Here is a 24,734-nt window from a genome sequence, read left to right as displayed (position 1 = left end):
CACTGTAATTGGTCTGTCCACCACCTAGAAGCAAAGGTGTCTCCGAAAGATGCTCAATTACTCTACTCCAGTGTTTCTCAACCTTGACAACTTGAAGATGTGTGGACTTCAACTCCTACTCCCTGTACATCTTTCTATGGCCCACCTGCTCCCTGCTTTTAGGTGGAGCTGCATAGTAAATCTGGGTTTGACCAATTTCTAGGAAAATGGAAAACTCACCAATGCCTTTTTATATTGACCTTCACCAGCCTTATTCCCTTCCAGATTGTTGAATTAACCCCCCTTCCAGGCAACACAGCTAATGGCTGTGGTGGCTCAGAGTGATACAGCTGGAAATACAGGAAGATAGGAAGCCTTCTGGTTCATCTAGTCCAGCACTGTAGACCCTGAGTGGCAGTGACGCTCCAGGCTAGAGTTTGTCCAAATGAACTGTACATGAAGAAGTTTGGGAATTGAACCCAAACTTTCTCATGTAAAGTGCATGCTGTAACACTAAGTTACTGTCTCTTGGAGAAGGCTGGTAACAGTTTTATGTGGGTAAAACTGTTAACGGACAATATCTTTTTGCATTTTTTTCCCTACAGTATCTAATTGGCAGAAGGAGGGATTTTAAAGGATGTAAATGATAGCAGTCATAATGAAAAAAATGCAGTATGATCTCCTTCCTCTACATTGTGTTAACATCCTTTGTGCCTTCAGGGTGAACGCAGTCATTTATTATTCGGGATCAACCAGCCTTGTGTCTGCAGCCCACCCACTTATCCCAGTGGAGGCCAGAAAGCAAGAGTCCAGTTAATGTCAGCATTACATTACAATGACGTGACTCTCATTCTTGGTGGTTCTTTTTGCCTTCTTCTTCCTTTTTATCCTTAGAAAATCAAACTGGTTATTTAAAGTACAATTTATCCCTATTTAGCTGTTAACCTTGTTCAAGCAGGAGAATGGTTCTGACACATGCAGGACCTGTCTCAGGCCACATACCTTGGAGATTAGAATGAATCGGTCTTGAGTAAAAGCAACTTTCCCCAAGATGGCGTCCAAGAAAGATGGGAGCTATCATTCAAAACCTGAGAACATCAGGTTTGGGAAAGCTAAGTAGGTATATAGAAGTATTTTCCAAGCAAGTTCTAGTCTGGTTTCTCTTTATAAAACTGAATTAACCCATTGATTGCTTGTGTGTCCACTCTTGTTAGCCTTGTCTCCTCTTAATGGCACCAGATGTATCTCCAACTCAAATTTGAATTGAAAAGAAATCTAAAAACATGGAGGATCAGTCTCACCCTGTCTTTAAGGAACTGCTGGAACTGAAAGTCAGTCAGAGAGTTGAAAAGGCATTTAATTTAAATCTGGTTTAATTAGTTTCCTTAGCTGTCTGCTTGTGAGATGAATCAAACTCCTGGCATTTGCATACTTAAAGAAAATGCAGTAGATTGCTGAGAAAAAGACAGACAATGCTACTCACATTCCAAAACATTGCTCAAGTTTGCTATACTTCCTCAGTCTGAAACTCTTTCCTATTCCTTCATATCTTAGGCCCAGATAACTGAGGTGGTTAATGGTTGTGGGGGGTGCGGGTGGGTGAGCAAGGGGATATACCTCTTGATAGCATCACACTGCCTTAACATGTGAGTTGCAGGGAGATGGTGGCCATCATAGGTGGGCAAAATCATCCAAGTGCTTTCTCTCTCTTTTTGATCAAGAATGCTCAAAGCCTCCTGCCTAATGTCTTTCTTTTTCTTGCTTTGCCAGGGCACAGGGCACTTGGCATGGTAAATATGAAATATGTTGGAGCCTGGCAGGCAACCCATTCCTCCCCCTCTTCCAGCCCTTCACGGGCATATGCTCAGGCAGGGATGGTTAATCCTTCTGCATAAAACCCAGCACAGCACACATACAGAAAAGCCTGAGTTTGCAGAGCCTGGAAAAACATTTTGATCATGGAAGGACACAGACTCTCATCCTACGGAAGACGCTTCGGCTCACAAACCACCTCTGTCCACCATGCCCTGAGGTTCTCGCCGGGCCGCAGATACTTTTCTCCATCTCCCACCACCCAATTCTCTGTCACTAAGCTGAAGACATCCAGGCTCAGTTTCCATTCTGGCCCCAAGTTCTCCTCTGACAAGGTGGATTTTTCTTTGGCGGATGCCCTCAACAGTGAATTCAAAGAGACCCGCACTAATGAAAAGGTGGAAATGATGGAGCTGAACGATCGTTTTGCCAGCTACATTGAAAAAGTTCGCTTCCTGGAGCAACAGAACAAAGTTCTTGTGGCTGAACTCAATCAAATCCGAGACAAGGAGCCCAATAAGTTGGCCGACATTTACCAGGAAGAGATGAGGGAGCTACGTCACCAAGTAGACCAGCTCTCCAACTCTAAAGCCCGGTTGGAGATCGAGAAAGACAACTTGCTGGAGGATCTCAACAATCTCCGGCAAAAGTAAGAAAGCCTTTCCAATTTTCATGGGGGGCAGGGGAGGAGTTTCTAAAAATGGCCAGAGAATTGGAACATGGAAGTATACGTGGAAGCTGAGGAACTCTAAGATTTAAAGTGATGTAGGATTTCCAAAGTGCTCATTGGAGATAATTTAGTCAAGATCTACCTCTTCTGAATTTGAAATAGATTTTTCAATTGTTCAGATTAGTTAAATAATTTTACAGAGGGGCATATTTGCATCACCTTGCCACATGCTGTTTGGCTGAGGAATTGGGTAGGGCAGCTTTCTCCAAACTAGTACCCTCCAGTTAGTTGTTAAGACTGCAACTCCTAAAATTCCAGTTAGCTTGGTGGCCTGGAATTCTGAGAAATGCAGTTTCAGCATATCCTAGGAATTCCACATTGAGGAAAGATATTCTGTAGAGCATAGAGTTTCACAAAGCGTGATTCTTCAGAAATCTATTAGTTCTTCAGCAAGAAAATTAATAACAGCAGACTTCTCTTAGTGGCAGCTTGCTCATCATTGCTGATCTTCTCTTGCAATACAAGGCAGCAGCAGAGGTTTTGGGGGAACATTTTCCCCAGTAATACAATCTGTTAGTAAAGTCTGAATTTCTGGCTAGAATACCATATAAATTGAGCATGAGTTAATGTAAAGACTTTCCTGAAGGTAAAAAGCTTGAAAGCAGCAGATCCATTGTATGGGTAACTTTTAATCACCTGCTTTTCTTATTTCTGAATTATAATTGTTCATTGTTCATTTATTCCTGGGAGCTTTCAACTAGGTAGAAAACACAGGAAACACATACTGTATATATACATAATTTACAAATTATACTGTACCATATTATAGCTTGCTCAACTGAGCAGAGCCAGGACAGAAATTACATTTGCTTTAATTTAAATGTAACTCATTACATTTAGTTAATTTGTATTTGTTCCAAATATTTAATAAATTTCTCCTCTGGTCACATTTAAAAGTACAATTCATTGTCAACTTTTGGAGGTACTGTAGGCAGTACCCAGTTCTGTGGTTCCATCTTCAATTCAACGGGCCTGCTGTCCTCTCTGAAACTCAAGCTGTCTTTAAAACAAGAGCATTATAGGTCTTGCCGTATGAGCAAACCACATAATTCTCAAGATCAAGAGAGTGCCGGCCCTATTATTAGACAGAAGGAAGCATTTGCCTCAGCTGCCAGTTGCTGAGATGGCAAAAGATTTCCATCATTCATGAATATTCTCAGCTACTCTGCTGTGTAACCTTTAATCAACTACAAGGGAAGGCTTGTCCAGTCATCACCGTACTGAAATTAGATTTAACTGGTAAGTTCGATCTGCTTCTGTACGTTGCATGTAGAGCAGGGGAGGGTCTAAAACTTTTCCTTTGGCCCAGGTAGCAAAATACCTTTGGCCTGCCGTACTCAAAGGAGAGTCTTGGCCATAGAATATGGCAGACAGTTTTTAGGTGCTGGGCTGCATTGACCTGTTCTTAGAAGAGGAAAGCCTACAATGGGAGAGACAATGATACAAAATGGATGGGACCATGGCAAACATGGAAGGGAGCAAGGAAAACATATTCCCAGAATTTGGGGGGAAGTTTCCTTATTTTACGGTTACATTATAGTTTGTATATATTTTGTGCCTCCAAATGGCAGTAAACTGTGTTTCCAGTTTTCAAAAGTTTGAGACAGAGGAGATTCCCAAAAGGGCTCCAGTTGACCATCTCACCTATACAGCATCATCACAAAGAAGGTCCAGTCCCATCTGAGTCCAGACCAGCAGGAGGAGAACTATAGCAGTCTAAGAGCAATCCCAGAACTGTCCCTCAAATAGGGAGACCTTTTTTTAAAAAAAAAAAATTGCCATGGCTCCCCGTCCCTATTGTGATGGGTAAGGCTGCTCCCTTCTCTTCCTATTTTTGCAAGACCCTTTTCTCTCTTCCCCGCCTCCCCTTTTCTTTGGCCTTCCCATTCTGTAGGCTGTTAGGACACATTGCTTTTACAGGAGTTACAATCTGGATACCGGTTACAGGTGGTCTTTGGACTTAGGCTGAAGGCTTGCAGTTAGATCAAGAAATACATATGCTCCTACAGCACCTTTAATCTCCAATATTATGTGGGGGCTGAGGCTGCTCAGTTAGCTCTGACTAACTGTACATATGGGTGATCCTGCTGACCAGTTGGATTATGGAACAAGCCAAGATGAGGGACTACCTAGGTCTGGAAAAATGTTGTAAAAATAAAAACATTTCATATTATTTCCCCCCTGGAAGTGCCTCCCCACAGAGCCAAGTGTTAAAATTAATTAAAAGTCCTGACAGTGAGAGAATGAAAGGTGGGAACTGTTAATCACTTCTCACTATATTTGTCAGATTCCCCGGCCCACACACCCGTGCACAGGCACACAAACACACAATTGTCTCCAAGTTTCCTTCCTTCCTCCCAATGGCTGATTGAGGGGGAAAAGGTGATTAAGCCTTCCCTCCTTATGAATCCTGTTGGGCCTTCAATGTATTCATAAAAAAATAAGGTTACTATAATTATTATTATTTGAAACCTTTTATTGCATGTAGAAGTTTGGAGAATGAGTGTGTATGAACTGCAGAGGATTTGCAAAGGTTTGAGTGTTCCATGGAGGCTTTGAACTTGATGTTTGTCCTTGATTATAGCCTCTGGTGGAAGAGTACTGATCATTCAATAAACCTGCCTTACTTTTCCACCCTTCTCTCTCTCACTCTCATTTAAGATTACAGGATGAGATTAATCTGCGCCTTGAAGCTGAAAGCAATTTGTCTTCCTACAGACAGGTAAGGTGGCAAAATGACAAATCCTGTCTTGGAACAATGGAAAGGAAATAGAAGAAGTCCCCACAATTGGTGCCTGGTTTGGGATGGCAATTCTTTGGACATTGTTTCACTTCAGGGGTATTTGCTGGGAGGGGGGTCAAAAAAGTCAAGATTGTGGTTGCAACCATGGGATCAAAGTCCTGCCCTTTTTTATGTGCACTGTGACCCATATAAAAAAGGGTAAGGCTTCAATCACATGGTTGTGACCACCATCTTGACACCCCTGTGGACACCTCAGTTTCACTTTGTGCACGGGAAATTATTCAAGTGCTGAAATTGGGCTACTTGCCAGATAATTGAAGCAGCCCACTGAGTGTGTTAATTTTTTTCTGATGAAACTAGGAATTTCAATAAGACTTTATATCAACAAAGAAACAAATATTCAAAGGGCCAATATCTAGCATTCACTGTCCTCTGTCGTATTCAGATAGCTGCTATATTTCTATGCCAGCGGTTTATTCTGGAATTGACAAACTTTATTCACTCTGTTTTAACAGATAATATCAATCAGGGGTGTGTCCCTTTTTCTGAGCAAAGAGCAACACTTGAACTACATATTAAGAGGTGTGCTCCAAAATGTAATGGATGGATCTAGCACTAAAAATTAGAAATTAATTGAAATGACATGTATATTTTAGAATTATATTTACATAGTTAAAATCACATATGATTAATATGGTTATTCATGTTATATGGAGAGTCATAAAGAGGGTCTTTATAACACCTTGAATACTACTTGTTCTCAGACCAGATAGAAACAAATGCATATTTACAACTTTTATCATTCACTTTCTGAACTGCACATGTCCATATATACTTAACCAATTTAAACTAGTTGATTAGGTTAGATTTGAATTCTAGAAGAACAGAGGCAGGACACCCACCGTGTATGATACCTTGCTCTATGTGATAGCTCTGAAGCTGAAGAAGTAGAAGCAGTAGGAGATTTGGGAGGAACATGTCCAAGTACGGTAGTAATAGAGTTCTATAGAATCAGAGTATAATAAATTAAGATCAGTTATAAGGAGAATCACATGGCAGGAGAAGCTAATGAAAAAAAGAGAATGAGATAGCTGAGAGCTCCTAAAGAAGGAGATACTAAAAGCACATTTTCAAACAATTCCAGTTAAGAGGAAAAAAAACAAGGACAACAGAAGATGCTAATGTAGCCAAACAAAATCCTTAATGAAAATCTGGAAACAAAAAAGGATGCGTACAGGTAACAGAAAAAGGGCCACATCACAAAAGAATAGCAGAGATAAGTAGTTTAGAATTGTAGATAAGTAGACTGGAATCAGTATTATGAAAGCAAAAACTCAGAATGAGATTTGGTTAGTGATGGATGCTAACAATAGCAAAAAGGGCTTCTTTAAACATGTTCAAAATAAAAAGGGAAAGAAAAGCATCACTATACCAGTTGCTCAATGAAGAAGACAAAATGCTAACAACAACAAAAAAAAGATAGAGCTATTCATCTCCTATTTTGTTTCAATCCTCTCCAACAAAAATAAGTGTGTGTTCTATCAGGAAATTGTGAAGAACAAATTGAAGGGACAGGACCAAACCTTGAAACTGATAAAAACATAATCAAGAGATACTTATTTACTTCGAATGAGCTTAAATCTCTGGGGCTAGATGAATTGCACCTAGGTACGGAAGAAACAATTCACTGACAGTCTGGCTGAATACTTTTTTTTTTAATCTTTGAGAAATTATAAAGAATAGGTGAAATGTCAGATAACTGGAGACAGCAAATTATGTCATTATCTTCAAAAGGGGAAAAAGGAAAATCCAGCAAACTTTAGACCAATCAGTCTGGCACTGATACTGTACCTGGGAAGATTCTTGAGCAGATTACAACAAAATCATTTTGAAAGCATCTTGAAAATAGTGTAATTACCAAAAATCAACATGGACTTGACAAGAAAAAAGAACAAACTAATCTACTGGGTTCTGTTAAATTTTTTGGTGCCCTCAAGTCAGTCTTGACACCTCTTGACTGCCTGGACAAATCTCTGCAGTTTTCTTGGCAAGATTTCAGAAGTGGTTTGCCATTGTCTCCTTTCTAGGGCTGAGAGAGAGTGACTGGCCCAAGGTCACCCAGCTGGCTTCGTGCCTAAGGCAGGACTAGAACTCACCGTCTCCTGGTTTCTAACCTGGCGCCTTAACCTCTACACCAAACTGGCTTTCTTTTTTAGGTTCTCTACTATTCAGTAGTTTCATTAAAGTCTTAGATGAAGGTGGAAAAACTACTCATCAGATTTGCACATGACACAAAATTAACAATCCCTAGAAGACAGAAGTAAAATTCAAAAATTCAAAAAATTCAAGGTTAGAGCAATGGGCTGAACGTAACAGAATGAAATTTAACTGAAACAAATGCAAAGTTTTCACTTAGGAAACAAAATCAAATGCGCTGATTTAGGGTACCTGTCTTGGTATGGGTACATGCCAAAAGATTTTAGAATAGTAGTTGACTACAAACTGAATGTGAAGCAGTAGTGTGATATGACTGCAAAAATGCGAAATAAGATTTTAAGCTGCATCAATAAAAGACTACCATAATTTCCAAGATATCAAGCAATTCTCAGGCCAAACAAAACCATTATGGGAAGTGTCTCCAAATGTCAAGGCTGGAAAAAGAATGGCCAGAAGTCCATAGACTTGAAAAGGCAGGAAGAAAAGTCCTGAACATTAAGCCATGGAGAAGAAACAGAACTTGATTTTAATGTTCTGCAGCAGACAGGTCTTTTGTGCAATAAAAAGTTTCATGCAATAAAGTAACATACCCAGCTGTGTCATATCTGCTGAAAGCAGGCTCCAGAATATGGGGATAGGCATCTGAAGTGTCATGATTTATTGCCAGGCCTGGTGTCAAGTCTAAGAAATCAAGCAGCTACAAATCAACATATATGATAACTACATAGTAACACTGATAAAAATGTGGTGCCATGATGCAGTCTTTTTTTCTTCTTTCTGTCATATTTAACATTTTAATTTGGAGATCTTACGGGTCACGTATATTCAAGGTGTTAACAAATAAGGCCACAGCAGATGCAGACCTCAGATCTAGATGATGGTATTGCAATTCTATATTATCTTCCTATTTTTTTCCAGATCAATTTTGTGCAGAGTTTTGTTTGAAAACAAAACTATAGCATACTATTTTGTTCCTTTCTTTTTAAGTAGCTAACGAATTTCTTCTTATTCACTTGCTAGAGCGTTTCCTAATTACTCTTAATTAATCAGTTCCAATTCCCACTGAGAATCAGTGGATGGTGCGAGAATAGGAGAGTATGTTTTATTACTAGCTAGTTTTACAATCAAGAAAAAAATAACCTATACGTAAAATAGAATTCTTATGAATGGACCATGCGCAGTAGCAGTGTTGCCCCCCCCCCCCCCAAGGGAGATCAGATGGAACAAAATTCCTTTCTGGAGAGAGCTTTGTTGTACACATTAGAGTTCCCAAGAGAAATAATGGCATATTTCACATGAACATTCTCATCATAAACATATCTTCTCTGAATTGAGTATGAAAAGTGTCATTTCCTCGATAGGGAATCAATCCACAAATACCTCTGGTGCCGTCTAAGCTTCTCTAGTTTAATAAGATGTGGCTTTATCAATAAAAGGATTCAAAAAGATATAAACTCTTATTAATAAAATTATCCAGGAGATACAGATGGGGGGATGGGTATAACTGCATTCAAACATTGTTTTCTCAATGCCTGCTGTTGTAACTGTTCCTGTGCTGTTTGTATTCTGCTATTTTAAATAATGCTACTCTTTTTTTTTTTTTTTTTAAAGAGGTTTGATCTGTACTGTTGCTGTAATGGACTTTGGAAAGGTCCTATTGAACAATGGGCAAAAATGGCAGTATTGGGTCTGTCTCTTGATCCACTCATTACATCTCATCATCATTGGACAAATTAAAACAGGGTCTAGGATAGGCCCAGTGCCAAGGCTTGGCTTTTCTTCTCTAAGTAGCATATACAGATAATCCTCGTTTAGTGACCACAATTGGGACTAGCAACTCAGTCGTTAAGCGAAGTGGTCACTAGGTGAAACCACAACTGTGCTTACAATCTTACTTCAGCTTTCCTTTGCTTTACAGACCTGCAACGGTCATAAATGCAAGGACTGGTTGCAAAGTTACTTTTTCATCACTGTCCTAATTGTGAATGGTCGCTAAACAAGTCAGTTGCTAAACAAAGTCTACCTGTATTATTGTGGTACAGGTAGTCCCCAGTTTAAGAATGAGTTCCATTCCCAAGTTCTGTCCTTAAGTTGAATTTGTATGTAAGCCAGAACAGTACTATTGTATAATACTGTATAAGTAGTATTGTGTAATTAATTTGAACCATTGTGTATTTAACTCAAATCATTGTGTATTTAACTCAAATTTTGCTACAATAGGCTCCATTCTTAGCTACAGGTCATTCTTAACCCTCAAATAAGTTGCGTGGGGCTGATTTTCCTTCTCATATTGAGTTTCTCTATCCCCACAGGATGTTGATGATGCTGCTTTAGTCCGGATTGATCTGGAACGCAAAATTGAATCATTGCAGGAGGAGATTATTTTCCTAAAGAAAATCCATGATGAGGTACAATTCAACAGAGTCTACCACTAACACCCCATTTTTTAAAACTGGGTATGGATGGGAAATCAAAGGCACAGATTAGTCACCTTGCTAGACAGTGCTTGTTTTTCTTTAATGTCTACAATCAGGCTGGGTTTACACGTTGCATGATGCCATCATTGTTTGGTTTTGTCTTAGTATGCGTTTGAACCCTGCTTACTAGGCATTAATCCACAAATGTATGAACCAGATCAGTTTTCAATTATAGGAAAACTGGACAACAGCTTCCCATAACCAGGTGTCCTGAAGATGTGTAAGTCCAACCAGCACACCCAAGAGCCACATTTGGTGGAAACTATGGAACCTGTAATCTCACACATCAGGAGGGGAAGAGATTGGGAGATACTGCCATACGAAATATAATGATACATTGTTTGGAAAGCTAACCTGTTTGTCATCAGACTCATTGACTGATTATTATACTGTACTTTGTGCAAACAGTTCTTAAATTCTTATTTACTTTTGTTGCACTACCATACTCAGTGTTATCTTCCACTCCAATTCTCTGCCAACAAGAATTCCAGAATGCAATGTTATCTAGGTTTAACTTCTTTTAGAATGGGATCACTGGAATGCTATATTTATATGGAAATCAGTAAAGTTCACAGTTTACCTTCCAATAGATAGTCTTCCATAGTTCCAGTATGGCTGAAAACTGAAAATTGATTATATTGTGCTATTTTTACAAAGACATCTAAATTTGTGCATTTGGGAGGAAGAAGGAACAATCCAAGTAAGCTGTCTTCTTATCTTTCTGGTCAAGAGCATTTGATCACCTTCAGTTAATTTACAGGCATTTTCCAAGGGATTTTGTGCAAAATATCTTGCTCCCTTTAATCCAGAGTCCTTTATACTCAACATCCCTGGGCCAGAACAGTCCTGAGGAGATTATTTAGTCTTGAGGTGCATAATTTTTTATGGGATAAGCTCCACATGTTGATGTTGTGCAGTGTGTGATGGGCAGACACCCAAAAATATTACATGGAGCCAAGAAAAAATATTATCCTCCAGTCATATACTTCATAATATGGGAATAAGTTAAAAACCAAGACTTTGGAGGGTTGCATACAGCCCCAGGGTCTCAGATTATACACCTCTGATTTAATCCAGTCACCAGTCCCATAATACAGAGGTGGGCTTATTTTTTTTCACACATGGACTGTACTTTTATTTATTTATTTAGATATCCAAGATCTACAGAAAACATGGTGGTGACATGGTGACATAATGGAAGGAGGGGTAGGGCCGAGAACTTCCTCTCCTCCTCCTCCAACTTCAGTGGTGTTATCTGATGTCCTGTAGGAGACAAAAACAGCCCCAAGACTATATGTGCTCACAAGGTATAGGTTGTCCTCTCCTGCCACAACAGTATTTAAATATGGGTGCATGTTTAAAGCTGACTTATAAATATTCACATAAAAAGCCCATCCCCTGGAACCTGGAACTAGAGATGCTAATTTTGTAGTCCCAATTGTCTCCAGGGTTCTGGAAGCAAAACTATGCCTGCCCTATATTAATAAATATAGTATTAGCATGGATGAGGAAAGGAAAAAAGAAAAGGTAGGTATTCAAAAACCAAGCCAGTGAAGCTTGATTTCAGCTGTAGTTCAAATGGTCTGATGGTCAAATAATTTCTTTTCTAAAGTTGTGGTTCAGAATATGCAAAATATGCAAAAACGTGTGGCTGGGTGTATTTATAAACACCAAAGGAAGTATAGGTAGCAATAAATAAATGGTAGCCCAGCTCAAAAAGACAGCTTGAGCTGATCTTAAGAATGCTAAGTGGGGTAGAACCTGATTAGTTCTTGGAAGGAAGGGCTCCAGGAAAGCCCCAGCCTGAAGGTTATATTGTGAAATTGAAAAACAACAACAACCCTTTCTGTACTGTTGCCAAGAGAACTCTATGGATGTCTCTATGTAGTCATCAGGAGTCAAGACCAACTCAAGAGAAACATTACTCACTCTTTTTTTTTTTAAACTTTGTTTAGCCTTTGGCCAAACTTAGCCTACAAGCAACTGCCAATTCATGTTTCTCTGCTTGCTTATGAGCTGTGGCTAATTGGTAGCCTTTAAGCCACAAGCGTTTATGAAGATTCTGAACTCAAAAATCATTTCGTCTCTCAGAACAGGAAGCGCTGCACTCTGTAGCTCTCAGATGTGGTGGTGAATGTTAAGAGACTTACCTCTAATTCTTAGTCCAAAGCTCCAGTTTGAATGGAGCATGGGGCTGAGTCTATAGGAGTATACTCTCACTTATGGAATATACAAGGTGTGTCCCAACCCATCCTCCTAATGTTACTTCCCTCCAAAACCTATTTTTCCTCTGACTGGTTTTATGATGGTTCTTTCAAGCAATCACATTTCCAAGTTAGGATAGAAAGTTGCTTGTTACAGGCTGCTTATGTAAGCAGGCAAAATCAAGCCAGGCCATTTTTATAGGGATTGTGAAAATGTCTAGAAAGGATTCAAACTAACAATAACAATAATTATAATGCCAACACTCCAGAGCATGGTCCAACCACAATTAAAATTATCAGTTAAAACAAAAGTAAAAATTACAAGGATGCTATAAAATCAATATGCATTCTACAATCCCAATTGAAATAATACCTAAAGAAGTAGTAAAACTTTACTGGACAGATTAGGATTGGTTTTAGGGATACAAATTCTTATAAAATCTACTACAAAGTGAATAACTTGCAAAGGAGAGGGTGGAAGCAGAGAGGGAAGAAATGCTCCATTTGATATCCCCAAGAAAATTAGAGTCAAGCAAAATGTTACTTCTTTTCTTTCACAGGGAGGAGAGTTCTGATCTATGTACTTTTGCTGACAAAAATTAGGACTAAATCAACACACACACACACACACACACACATGCAACTACAATATTGTTGGTCACACAAACTTATGAGTTTTCTAGCAACTGATCGTTCCTCTGCATTTGTGAGGTGGTATGTCATCCTTGTGTAGTGTAGTGTAGTGATTAAGGCAGGTGACCCAAGAAACTTTGGACATTATCTGTCCATTCAGCCTACCTCAACAGAACTGTTGTGAGGATCAAAGTAGGGGAGACCACCACACACACCACATATAACACTTTGAGCATCCAGAGCAATGTGGGATATCAATATACTGTAGTAAATAAGCAAACATGCACACAATGGAACAGGAAGTGAATTTGGGGAAACTATGGCTGACATGGCACTCCATACCTGGAAGGGTTCCCCTGTAAATTCTGCCCAAGGTTTCATAGTGGAAACCTTTTAAAGATTTCCCTTTGAAAACCGCACAGGCAGTGAACTCTTGCCTTCAGTCCATTAGGGGGACCTTTCTTTCGTTGTTGTTTGAAATAAAAATGGCTGGGTAGTTAGTTAGAAAGAAAAAAGACAGCATTGCTGTTAAAAGCTGGCAACCAGGAATCACATTAGTCAAGGATGAATCCCCAAGGTCATAGATCTGCCTGAATTTTCAGTGCTTTGGAAGGAACAACCAGAGGTCACCACATAACTCTCTCTGAGAGACCAATTTCATACAAACAATTGCAAAGTGGTAACGTAAAGCTGTTCTGAATTGAACCACTTGATATTTGGGGGAGGGGTGAGAGAGGATGCTAGAAAATCAGGCACCATTGCTGGAAATGTTCTATGTTTTCTGAGTTTGTAGAGGGTTTGTTACACACGAAAGCATTGCATTATGCAACCATTCTTGTGTACCAAATAAAGGGCATATGCAAGAACCATGTTATCCTCTCCATACCTCTTGTGGAATTTGTATGTCTGCATTCATTTCATTCCATTTCAGGGAAACTTGGCCCCGCCCCAAGACTGATGTTTCTGGCTTAAAAACCTTTCCATCACTTTCTCAGGAACTGCGGGAGCTGCGGGAATATTTGCAGCAGCAGCAGGTTCACGTCGAGATGGACATGACCAAGCCTGATCTGACATCTGCCCTGCGTGAGATCCGCATCCAGTATGAGTCCATGGCCGCAAACAATATGCATGAGACTGAGGAATGGTACAAGTCAAAGGTATAGCCCCAATACTATGGACAGAAGCAAGAAGGACTATCAAAGGGAATGCAGCATAACTAAGGGCTTCCTTTCCAATATCTTCTGGCTAGCATTTCTGATGCTGAAGAAGGTGGCCAGACTAATCAAGATGCAGGACGTTGACTGGAGTAGCATGGGCAACAACAACTTTCAATTCAGTGTTAGAAATTCAGGCTATTAATTTTATTTACCAAAAATTGTGTGCTGCCTACTTAGCAAGCTCTAGGCAGGTTATATTTCACCCTTCTTCTTTCCTGCATGAGTGAAACTCCTTTGAAGGGAAGATGAATCATATTTACTTTGATCGTAAGAATAAGGACAGGGATATGTGGCTAAAATCAAAGTTTCTTTTGCTCTCCTCCAACTATATCTGTTGTTGTCATTGCCATCATTATTATTTTAAACGTTGATTTTTTTTTAAAGTACCATTTGAGGCCCAGTCAGCATAGAGCAGGAGAATACATTACATTCTGCATTACCTGCTATGGAAATTGCAAGCCTCTGATTGTCCTCTCCTCTGAGGTGCTACCCATTTGAATTCAGGTTTGGTGCTTCCATTGGTATGGAAGCCAAAGACTCTCTTAAAGGCAGAGATCCAGGCATAGTTGACCGCTCAGCTTCAGGAACTGAGGTGATGAAGGATTGGAAAGGCTGGATAATGTTGTTTAAACTCCTGGCTGCAACTTTTGAAAACAACTTATTTGTATCTGATAGTTTGCAGATCTGAGTGATGCCGCGGCACGGAACATTGAGGCACTGCGTCTAGCCAAGCAGGAAGCCAACGAGTACCGCCGGCAACTGCAGGCCCTCACTTGTGATCTGGAATCCCTTAAAGGATCGGTAGGTGGAGCTGATGCTGGGAAAGACCAAAATGTCGAAAACACCTGGCTAGCAGGAGGTTGGCTAGTCCCAGCTCATAGTTCCTGTGGGTAGCAGAGTGAGGGAAATTAATAACTTTCTCCTCAGCTACATCGGAAGATGAGATAAAGCAAAGAGAATCTCTCCACTATTTGCCCCCTCCCTCCAAACTGTCTCCATCAGTGGCCACTCTATGTGGCTGCACCAGAGGGTGAGATGGAACCACAAAAGCCCTTCCATCAGCTGAGCTGAGACCAACCAACTGCTATTGATTCCTTCCCTCCCAATAAACGTTATGTAGCTTTTACTTTCTTTGTATTCCAATATCTGCCCTTTTCTATATTCTTTGTATTTTAATATTTTAATAACTATACAGATATACCCAACACGTTATGGACCCTCATTAGACAAAAATCTAAAGATTTAAAATTGCTTATTTCTTTTCTTTCTCTATTCCTTTTTCCGTTATGTTTTCTAGACCAGTGTTTCTCAACCTTAGCAACTGTAAGATGCATGGACTTCAACTCCCAGAATTCTCAGCAGTGGTCATGCTGGCTGGGGAATTCTGGGAGTTGGTCCACACGTCGTAAAGTTGCCAAGATTGAGAAGCATTGCTTTTAGACCATAAGCCATTATTTTAAACTATAAACTATCCTAGCCACTTTGGCAGACAGGCAGTTTACAAATGTAGCTGGTAAATAAATATGGGCCACATTCAGGGACCATAGTGTGGTCAACATTGATCTTTCTTGCTATGTCACTTAGGGCTCCCTGCGAGCTGCAGCCAGCGGGTGATTCTTTCCCTGTGCTGATTACAGTAGGGTTGATCACTGCCTTGTCACCTCATCAAGAACCCTTTTATTTTCTTCCTTGCAGAATGAATCTTTGGAGAGACAACTGAGAGAGATGGAAGACCGCTATGCTCTTGAGACTACCAACTATCATGACACAGTGATTCGGCTGGAGGAAGATAGTCGGAGCTTAAAAGAGGAAATGGCTCGTCACCTCCAGGAATACCAAGATCTCCTCAATGTCAAACTGGCATTAGATATTGAGATTGCTACTTACCGCAAACTCCTGGAGGGAGAGGAGGGCAGGTAAGATACAGATCCGTTTCTTGTACTGACACTTCTGCACAATAACTTTCCCAGTGAAAATGCTGAGAATGCTCTCAGTGGTCAGCCTTGCCCTATCAGAAAACTGCAGACCTCATCTGTAAATCAGCTTTGATCTAGATATACAGCGGAGTGAGGCATTAATGTCCTGAAGTAACAGAATAAATTGGACCATATCACACTGGGATCATATTTTAAATGTTCTCCTATGTTAAGGTCCTGCGATTCCCTCAAGGAAGAAACTGGTGCAAGAAGGAGCCGGCTGAGCTTCTAGAGAAGGATGGGCCTGTACAACATGCAAAGGAAGGCTCTGCCGCCTCTCCTTCCTCCATTCTTTTTAAACAGCCCCAGCAGATCATGGCTTTAGCGAGCTAAAAGAAAGAATTTACAGCCCAGTCAAGAGATTGAGGAAAGATTTTTCATGCTCCTGAAGCTGGCTGAAGGGAGTGAAAAGCCATCAGAGCCTGGAAAGAGCTGGATTTTTCCTTAGAGCTAGCAGGCTGAAAAACTGAAGAGCCAGAGGAAAACAGCCATCTGGCTGAGCTTGCCTGAAATTGCAGCAGCTGAAACTATGACAGAAAGGCAATGTCAAAGCCAGAAAGAGGTTCCACAGGGTGGGGAAAGCAGACAGGCCTAGGGAGTATTCTTATGAAGAAGCCCTGAGGCAGTTAAGTGGTACACTGGCTAAGACCCACTAAAGAGGCCCAGTGCTGGTGGCCCACCAAAGAGGTCTGGTTGCCAGTTATTGTCCACCCTGTGGTAGTTTTCTGGGAGAGGCAGGTGGAAGGCAGTGGATCACAGTAGGAAGAAGAACATGTTTACAGTGACCATACATCCTTTATTATAAGGAACAGTCCTCTATTTCAGAAAGCTGTTCTTTACATTTATTTATTTATTTATTTATTTATTTATTTATTTATTTATTTTCTTAGTTTTGCTCTTGAATTTCCCTTTGTAAAGCAAAGATATAAACATAAACATTTTTTTTTAATCCTTATGAACCTTTTTCAGATTTGCCCCCTTTTCAGGCTTGTCCTTTATTTTTTCCAAGAAAATGCGGTCACTGTACCCATGATAAAACCTGCATCAGGCCTTGGAGGACCAGATAGCCTCAGGAAGCCTTTAGCCAAGCCAAAGGCTAAGTCCTAATGGATCATAGAAGGACTACAGGGATCCTACTCAGTAGATGTAAGCAGCATAGCCCTACACACTTGGAGAAGTATTGCACTACCAACTTGTAACCAACCTGCCAATCGACTGCCCAGTATATGGGTATTGTCACTTTCCCTGCCTGTTATTGATTCCATCCTAAGTTGAACCTATCAACAACTTCAATCTGTTTTCTGCTTGCAGGTGGGTAGGTGGATCAATGGATGGATGAATGGATAGTCAGATAAATAGATACTAATCCCCATCTGCAGTATAAAATTATAGTCTATTCTCTCACTTCAGTGTTCTTCTGGTTCATTCTATTTATGTGGAGATCAGGTCTCCCTCCAAAGCTGGGACAGATGATCATGGAATATCATGAGATAAAACATATGCCTCCAGGTTAACTTGTTGCTAGTCAGACACTGCAGTTCAATATTTTTAAAAGTGATTGAATATAATCAGGTTTGAAACAAAACATGCCCTTGTCCCGTTGAGCTACCATATAGGTTCAAAATTATGAATTCACCATGCTAAAACTCTCCATTTAGTTCAGGAATACTGTAATATGCATGTGGAAAGCTCCTGACTGTTATCCTTGGCTCTGAAAAATTGTTGTTTTTACTATTTCACTTCAGTTTGAGCAACAACTTTGTCAGATTCTTGTTTCTTTCACTAGTGCTTCTTTGATCTTATACCTTATCTAAAACAGAATCTGTAATTAATTGATGGACAGAGATTGGGGAAGGAGGGAGAAATGAAAAGATTAGTACATAATTCCCAAACCCACATTGTTCCTTGCTTACTTCTGCAGGATTACTATCCCAGTACAGACTTTCTCCAACCTTCAGATCCGAGGTGAGATATTCATTCTGCCTTGCTGATCAGCACACGTGGTCCCTCCTGCATGAATCAGTACTATTTTTTTTTTAATGCTTTGCTTCCCTATCTTCTGACCAGTGGGCTGTAGAAAGATGGCTTCCGCACAGCTGGTTTTCTTTGGAACAGGGAATTATGGCAAACTGCCTCTTTGTAGAAATAAAATAATTGAATAGGTTTCAGCCTCAGAAGGAAATATATAAGCAGCAGCCAGAATGATGGATACTTTAAAAATGTATATTATTATGTTTATTATTATTTGTAATCCTCTCAGTAAGCAAAGTAAATCTCTCAAAACATTAAAAATAATGCAGTAAGTACAAGAAGTACCAAAAGAAACATACAAACGTGTTTATAAACTTGTTTATTTTCTATATATTTATTTCCTGCCTTAAGTCCAAAAATTCTGAAGAGCTTTCACAAACATTGAAAATTTTATTGGAAATAAAGAAAAAAATATTCCTTGCTTATTGAAACTCTTTCACAGGCCAATAACTGAATCCAGAGTGTCTTTTCCCTTGCTCCCGCATCTGTAGGAGAAGTTATAAACTCTTATATGGGCATCTCTTTTATCTCCTTTTCAAGGATGTGTTCAGTGATATTGGAATACTGGATCATCTCAAGACCTTTTGTTGCAATCCAGTGTAGAAACACTGTAGGTCCTGACATTCAGCCAGCTTAGAACAAAGTGGACTGCACTTGAGAAATCTCTGCTTCCAACTTCCAACCCATTTAAAAATTCTCCATCTATGAACCCTTGATAATCAACCCCATGAAGCACAGAAGCATCGCCCTGTTAGATGCTATACCAGTTCTCTGTTCTTGTATATGTTTTTATGCTTCTTCTTTCTAAGTTACAACATTTTTGTGGTTGCCTACTTTAGGAGAGGCTGTTTAAAACACTCCAAACTAAAAAGTCAAAAGTCTATCTTATGCCCTTAAATCATTTTTTTCTGTCTTCTAACACCAAAGATGTTATTATGGATTAGTTATGTCCAGCAACATTAGTTACGTTTAGTCTACTTTCAGCACTCTCTAGCAAAGTTTCTTCCATGTTTTCATGCTAGGTGTTCAATGAAGCAGCATTAGAGAGTGAAAGACATTGAGTTTTCCATCAGAGTGTTTTTTCCACCCCCCCCCCCCCCCAAGAAAGTCCTTGTCATGACTTTTCCTATGGTCTCACATCTCAGAGCTCACTGCAGATCACCAGGGGCTCCCAAGTCAAAGTTTTGCTCAGTGTCAATGACCCGGCTGTTCTTTCCCTCTTTACCAGAAACCAGCCTTGACACAAAGTCAGTTTCTGAGGCTCGCCTGAAGAGGAGCATTGTGGTCAGAACACTGGAAACTAGAGATGGAGAGGTAGGCAATAGTTACCCATGCACCCAAAGCCTTCTATTTTTGATCATAGAGTTCATCTGATAAAAAGTGTAATGAAAAATCTAGTTGGACCTTTTGTTTTCAAACATCTGAAGCATCCATGAGCGTGTCTGCTCAGAATCTCTCTATTTTTATTCCCTTTCAGCTCTGATAGCCAAGAAATTCTTCTTAATTTTCAGATTTATTTATCCTATGTATATAGCCGCCCATCTCATGCAAAGTGATTCAGATTATTACTCTGCAATGTTTCTTTCTTTCATCTTGTTCTGCCATCAGGAGGTAAATGACTCTGTCCCTTTTAGCGTTCAAGCTTCTTTGTAAATTGCCAGTATATCTTAGTCAAATTAATGTTTATCATTCTAACTTGTTAGATTACATCTTTAAATAGCCAGCATTAAAGGATCAATACAGCTCAAAACTGATAAGCATAGTATTGTATTAAGAAAAGAGGGGGAAAGGTGTGGAAATTATGTCGTAAACAGAACAACTTTGAAATCTCTGACTATAGTGGTCAAACATCTTATTCTTTGTCCCGTTGTCAAAAAACCAACAACAAAAAGGAATCCCCCCCCCTTTTGAAATGATAACAAACAACACAACATTGTACATTTCTGCAAATCAGCTATAGGTCTTACTCTCTAGAGTTAAAATATAATTCTTTTAGCCAGTTCCCATGTCCTTCTGTACTGGGATTCCTTTTTTAAAAAATATGTAACAGTATTCTTTCTGGTTTTCATACTGTTGCTTTCTTACTGTATCTCCAGTTTACTACAAAGAAAATATCATTAAGATTCCTACCTTACAAGTACGACTGGGCACAATAAAAATAAATTTTATTTCCTCTAGAACTAATGTATGGAAATACAGGTGATGGGTATGGAGAGTGGAATTAGAAGAAATGGGGAAATTTTATTAAAGATTATATTTGCAATAGTAAAAACTAATACAAACTAAAAGAAAGAAAGAAAGAAAGAAAGAAAGAAAGAAAGAAAGAAAGAAAGAAAGAAAGAAAGAAAGAAAGAGTAAAAAGGGCAAAGGAAAAGAGGGAAAAAGTAGAGAAAAGAAAGAAAAAGCAAGCAAGCAAGCAAGAGAAACTTCATCACAACAAGTATAAACAATTTTGGTAACTTTTCACCTCCTCTTAATTTACAGCCAATGATCTCTTCATCCCACATCTCATGTCTTATCTATAAACAAATTCACAAAGCATCATCATCTCAGTCCTGATGTCAGCAAAAGTCCGTTAAGGGTTGCCAGAAATAACAACATATCTTAACCTTGATCACATAAACCAGCTTTATATTCCTTCCTTTTACTTCTAACAATCTTAATCTTTAGTCCATTCAAGTAATGTTGTAGAACTTGATTTCTTTTCATTTCTTTTTTACCCCTTATCACAAGATTCATCCAAGCTTTAACAAACCTCTTTTGTAAATCCAATATAAAAGAATTATCTAGGTCACTCTCTTGGTTTATTATTTGTAATTCCCTTTTGATTTTTAAAGCATCAACCGATTCCTTTTGTATGCCCAATGAAATATCTTTTTCCATCTCATTCTTGTAGCCTGTCATTTGTAGATCCGCTTTCAGTGCCAACTCAGTCTCTGTCTTGTTAGATAAAACTTGTTCCTCTTCTGCCATTTCTTCCAAAACATCTTTTGGACACAATCCATCCAAAGAAGCAAACATTGCTATTGACATTGTTGATATTAACTTCTGATTCCATTTTTCAAAAATATCCTTCAGTATTTCCAATGTTATAATATTTTGTGTCATTCTGTAGCTGTTAATCAGGTTTCTGTATTCTTCTCCTTTAATTAAAATCTTTAGTTCCCTCTAGTGTCCAATTTTTTAAAACTGTTTATCTTTTTATGTCATAGAAAAAAAATTATGCAAGTCAACTTTCCCATGGGAAGGATTCTTTATAATTAATTGCAAAATCTGATTTCAAATTTATCTGGACCTTTAATCCATTTATCACTTTCTAAAATCAAAGTCTTAATTAGCTTTTTGCTGTTTTTTCAATTTTTTAAAAGTTCTTAAGCTTGTAGTTAAAATTTTCTTTCATTAAGGATCGAAGGTAGACTCACCCAGTGTTTTCAGACTTGTCAATCCAAAGGTTTCTAACAGCTGAAAAGTCGTTAATAAGCAATTTCTGAATGTGATTAGAAAAGGAAGTATGCAAACCTAGGGCCCTTTTAAAGGTACTGACTGCAATTTGAGCAAAATGGCTATTCCCTCATCTCCTAGTGCTCAAAACCCACCAAAGACTGCTCTCTTGCTGTCTCCTTGCAATGAGCAACTGTCTGGAGCATGTGGGTGATCTCCTGTCCTCTCCATTCGGAGAGATTCAGAGCCAGGCTACTCACTGGTTTTCGTTCTTTGCCATAGTCATCAGCTCCGCTTTTTGCAGAGCTGTCTTCAGTCCACCATTTCTTTCTCTGGAAATCTGAATTCTGTAATGTTATCAAAGTGAGTTTTTTCACCATAGAGAGGTGCTTAGCCACTTGGGAAAGAATAATTGATCCTTGATTTATATGATGAGCAGCAGATGGCACAGTATGAATAAACTCTTCTGCCTTACCTCCTGAGTCTGATCATTTTGAATCAGCATGCAGAAACTATTCTACTAGAATCATCATCGTCATAATCATCTTTAGGAGTGCACAATGAGTTTCATGTATATTACAATCTTTCAAACACCTTATAAATCAACTTCATCTGAATCTGGTGGTTCACTCCAAAGAAACACTTCCTATTTTGTAGCTTAGAAGCATTGTTCCACAAGTGTCCTACCTACTGTGTCATTTCCATTCCCCAGTACCTCAAGAGCAGTTTGAAATCTTCACTTCCATCCACCTCAGCATGCTGAGAACAGTGCTACAGCTGCTGAACTTCTGGTGGTGGAGGACAAAAGATGAGAAGCAGAATAAGATGAGTCTCTGCCAGTTGAGAATGGGTCACCCCTAAGCTCAACAGAGCTGTAATGCTGAGTGAAAAGGCTGCCTTTGCTGAGGCAGCAAGACATTGACTTAGTTTCTCACCATAATCAACTGTGTGAGAGTGGATAATTCTGGAGGTGATAAACTGACATAAAGGCCCCATGTGAAGGCTGCCTAATCACGACACTGTACCAGCTAGAATGCCACTTCTATGTGCCAATCACTTTCTACAATTTGAGTACTTTTTCAGGAAGTTGCCTTGCCTGAAATACCTCTTAGGCCAAACTAGATATGCCCCCTTCCACACAGCACTTGCTTTGCCTGCCAACCATAAGCAGCACTGTTATACCACTGTGTGGTGAAACACTTCCCCTCCTTAAAATTGCCAATAAACTAAAACAGATCATTGGAAGCCATGGCAAAGGTGCCTCTCAGAACAGCTAGAAAGCAGGGGTGGGGCATTAGCAGCAAGACATCACTGTACCTTTCTTGGGGAGGCAAAACCTGAGGAGCCAGGAAACAGCCCACCCAGCAGATCAAGGAAATATTGCAAATCAGTCTTTGCAGTGTTTCCAATAGAGCAGGAGCTGAAGTGCAGAGATTCCAGTCTTCTGGAAGTCCTGTGGCACCAGCCTGTCTTCTTAAATGCAGCCCTTGCATGTGGAAAAGCCTATGATGCTGTTCTGAAATCAATAGCAGGATCTTCCAGGGCTTTTCTGAAAATGCACACAAAAGTATAGAGGAAGAAATTTGAACCTAAAGCTTATGAGAAGAGGTTTACTGGCTCTTTTAGCTAAGGCCAAATTCCCCATTGAAAGTGCTTTACAAACTTCTCATTCACCCAACAGGAAAAAACCAGAGCTGAGGGAAGAATCTTAATCAAGAAAACGGTGGGGAGACCTTGACTACCAAGATTCACATTTACTTTAAAAAAGGCCAAACAAATAAAAGGGAACCAAATGACAATGTAAATGGCTAAGAGAGAATTCCCCCATCTTATTAGCCTTTTTTGCTGAGTGGAGTTGGGTAAAATCTCAGGTGCCCTCTTGTGTTTTATAAGGTAGACTACAGTTAGTTTAAATCTTCCTTGGCTAAAATTTTCTTTTTGCATGTGATACCTGTCCCCTGCTATTACGTTTTTCGGCTCCTACAGGTTTGTATATTGCAAACCATTAGCTAAATTAATACACGAAGGTATTAATTGCAATAACAAGAGCCAAATTAATTGCTTAATTTCTATTTTCGCCTTAGTATTGTGTTAAAAACTGGGTGAAAACCAATCACATTTTAGACTCTGTTTATAGAGTTGGTAGAGAAGTATTTTGATTTTTAAAAAAATGTAAAATGAAGCATATGCCTGGTCAAAATGAACAGAAATATGGCAATTATAGGTTAAACACCAAGTGATGCAACTTTCACATTCTCTCCACACTCTCTAGGTGATCAAGGAGTCCACCCAGGAACAGAAGGAATTGGCATGAAGTAAAAACCATGTCTCGGAACATGGAAGAATGTAGCTTAGAATGCTAAGAGAGCTTTGCGTCCTTCCAACCTTCAGTGCCTCAGTGCAGAAGCAGTTCTGGACCTGCAGCTACCATTGAGGATAAAAAATATGCAAATTTAATTACCATGCCAGAAAATAACCAAATTACTGGGTAGCTGGTGCTTCAGCTGACTATAATGGCTTTTTGAGTTTACTTTCATCTTGAGTGCTCCTGTCGCAGTGACCTTTAAAGTGTCCCCAATAGCGCAGTGTTTACACCTGGCTATGTTTTGTCTAAATAATCATTCTGGGCTGGCTTAACCACAGCTTGATGCTTCTCATTAAAACCAATGAATGAATAGGATCCATGTTATTGCTGATTACAGGAAGGTGCTGGGTGTGTTTATATGTGAGAAATAGAACCATTGACCTAAAAGGGCTGTAATTCAGAAGTGAGCTTCTTTAATGAAAATATATGTCATAGATTGTAAAGCTTAGATCTATTATTTCTTAGTAAGGAATTCAGATAGACTTACTTGACTGTGAAAAGGGAATTGATGCTTGAGACACTCGCAACTTGGCTTTTGTGTTAGGTTTACTCCCATTTTCTGGCAAAACATCCATGATTTTAAGAAATGTATAACAGACTGAAATTTAAGTTGCAAAATATTCTACTATGAGTTTACAATGAAAATCACCCATGCTGAAATTTTAGCTGTGTTGTAGATGTTAAAGTTTCTTTCCTAGGGAAAATAAACAGAGATTCCCACCTGGGCTTCCTGTACCTCTTCAAGAGGGGACCATGGTGAGCAGGAGGCAGGTTTTATTTTAAAAAATAATCCATTTGTGGTCCCAATCCTGCTTACTTCCGACAATAGAGGATTTATTTTATTTATTTGTTAGATTACATCTTGCCTTTCTTCCAAGAGCACAAGGCAACTTACAAGGGAATCTCCCT

General features: G+C 39.4%; 1 protein-coding gene across 1 annotated transcript; it reads left to right on the top strand.

Moving 5' to 3' along the window:
- The first annotated feature begins 1,910 nt into the window (after positions 1-1,910).
- On the top strand, positions 1,911-23,774 carry GFAP (glial fibrillary acidic protein). Its single transcript, XM_007423451.2, has 9 exons — positions 1,911-2,440; positions 5,183-5,243; positions 9,794-9,889; positions 13,791-13,952; positions 14,688-14,813; positions 15,708-15,928; positions 17,910-17,953; positions 19,248-19,333; positions 23,733-23,774. Exons 1-9 carry the CDS (start codon positions 1,938-1,940, stop codon positions 23,772-23,774), a joined length of 1,341 nt encoding a protein of 446 aa, XP_007423513.1. The 5' UTR covers positions 1,911-1,937.
- Positions 23,775-24,734: the final 960 nt, after the last annotated feature.

The sequence above is a fragment of the Python bivittatus genome, unplaced genomic scaffold, assembly GCF_059951505.1.
Source record: "Python bivittatus isolate LINGU-HERP-01145 unplaced genomic scaffold, Pbiv_v1 ctg000410_np1212, whole genome shotgun sequence".
Taxonomy (NCBI): domain Eukaryota; kingdom Metazoa; phylum Chordata; class Lepidosauria; order Squamata; family Pythonidae; genus Python; species Python bivittatus.
Note: the sequence above shows the minus strand (reverse complement) of the source record. Positions and strands in the feature narration are given on the sequence as shown.

Coding starts and splice junctions, on each gene's coding strand:
- GFAP (XM_007423451.2), top strand. CDS start 1,938: ATGGAAGGACACAGACTCTCATCCTACGGAAGACGCTTCGGCTCACAA. Junction 14,814..15,707: donor TGGAATCCCTTAAAGGATCG/GTAGGTGGAGCT, acceptor TCTTCCTTGCAG/AATGAATCTTTGGAGAGACA. Junction 15,929..17,909: donor CTGGAGGGAGAGGAGGGCAG/GTAAGATACAGA, acceptor TTACTTCTGCAG/GATTACTATCCCAGTACAGA.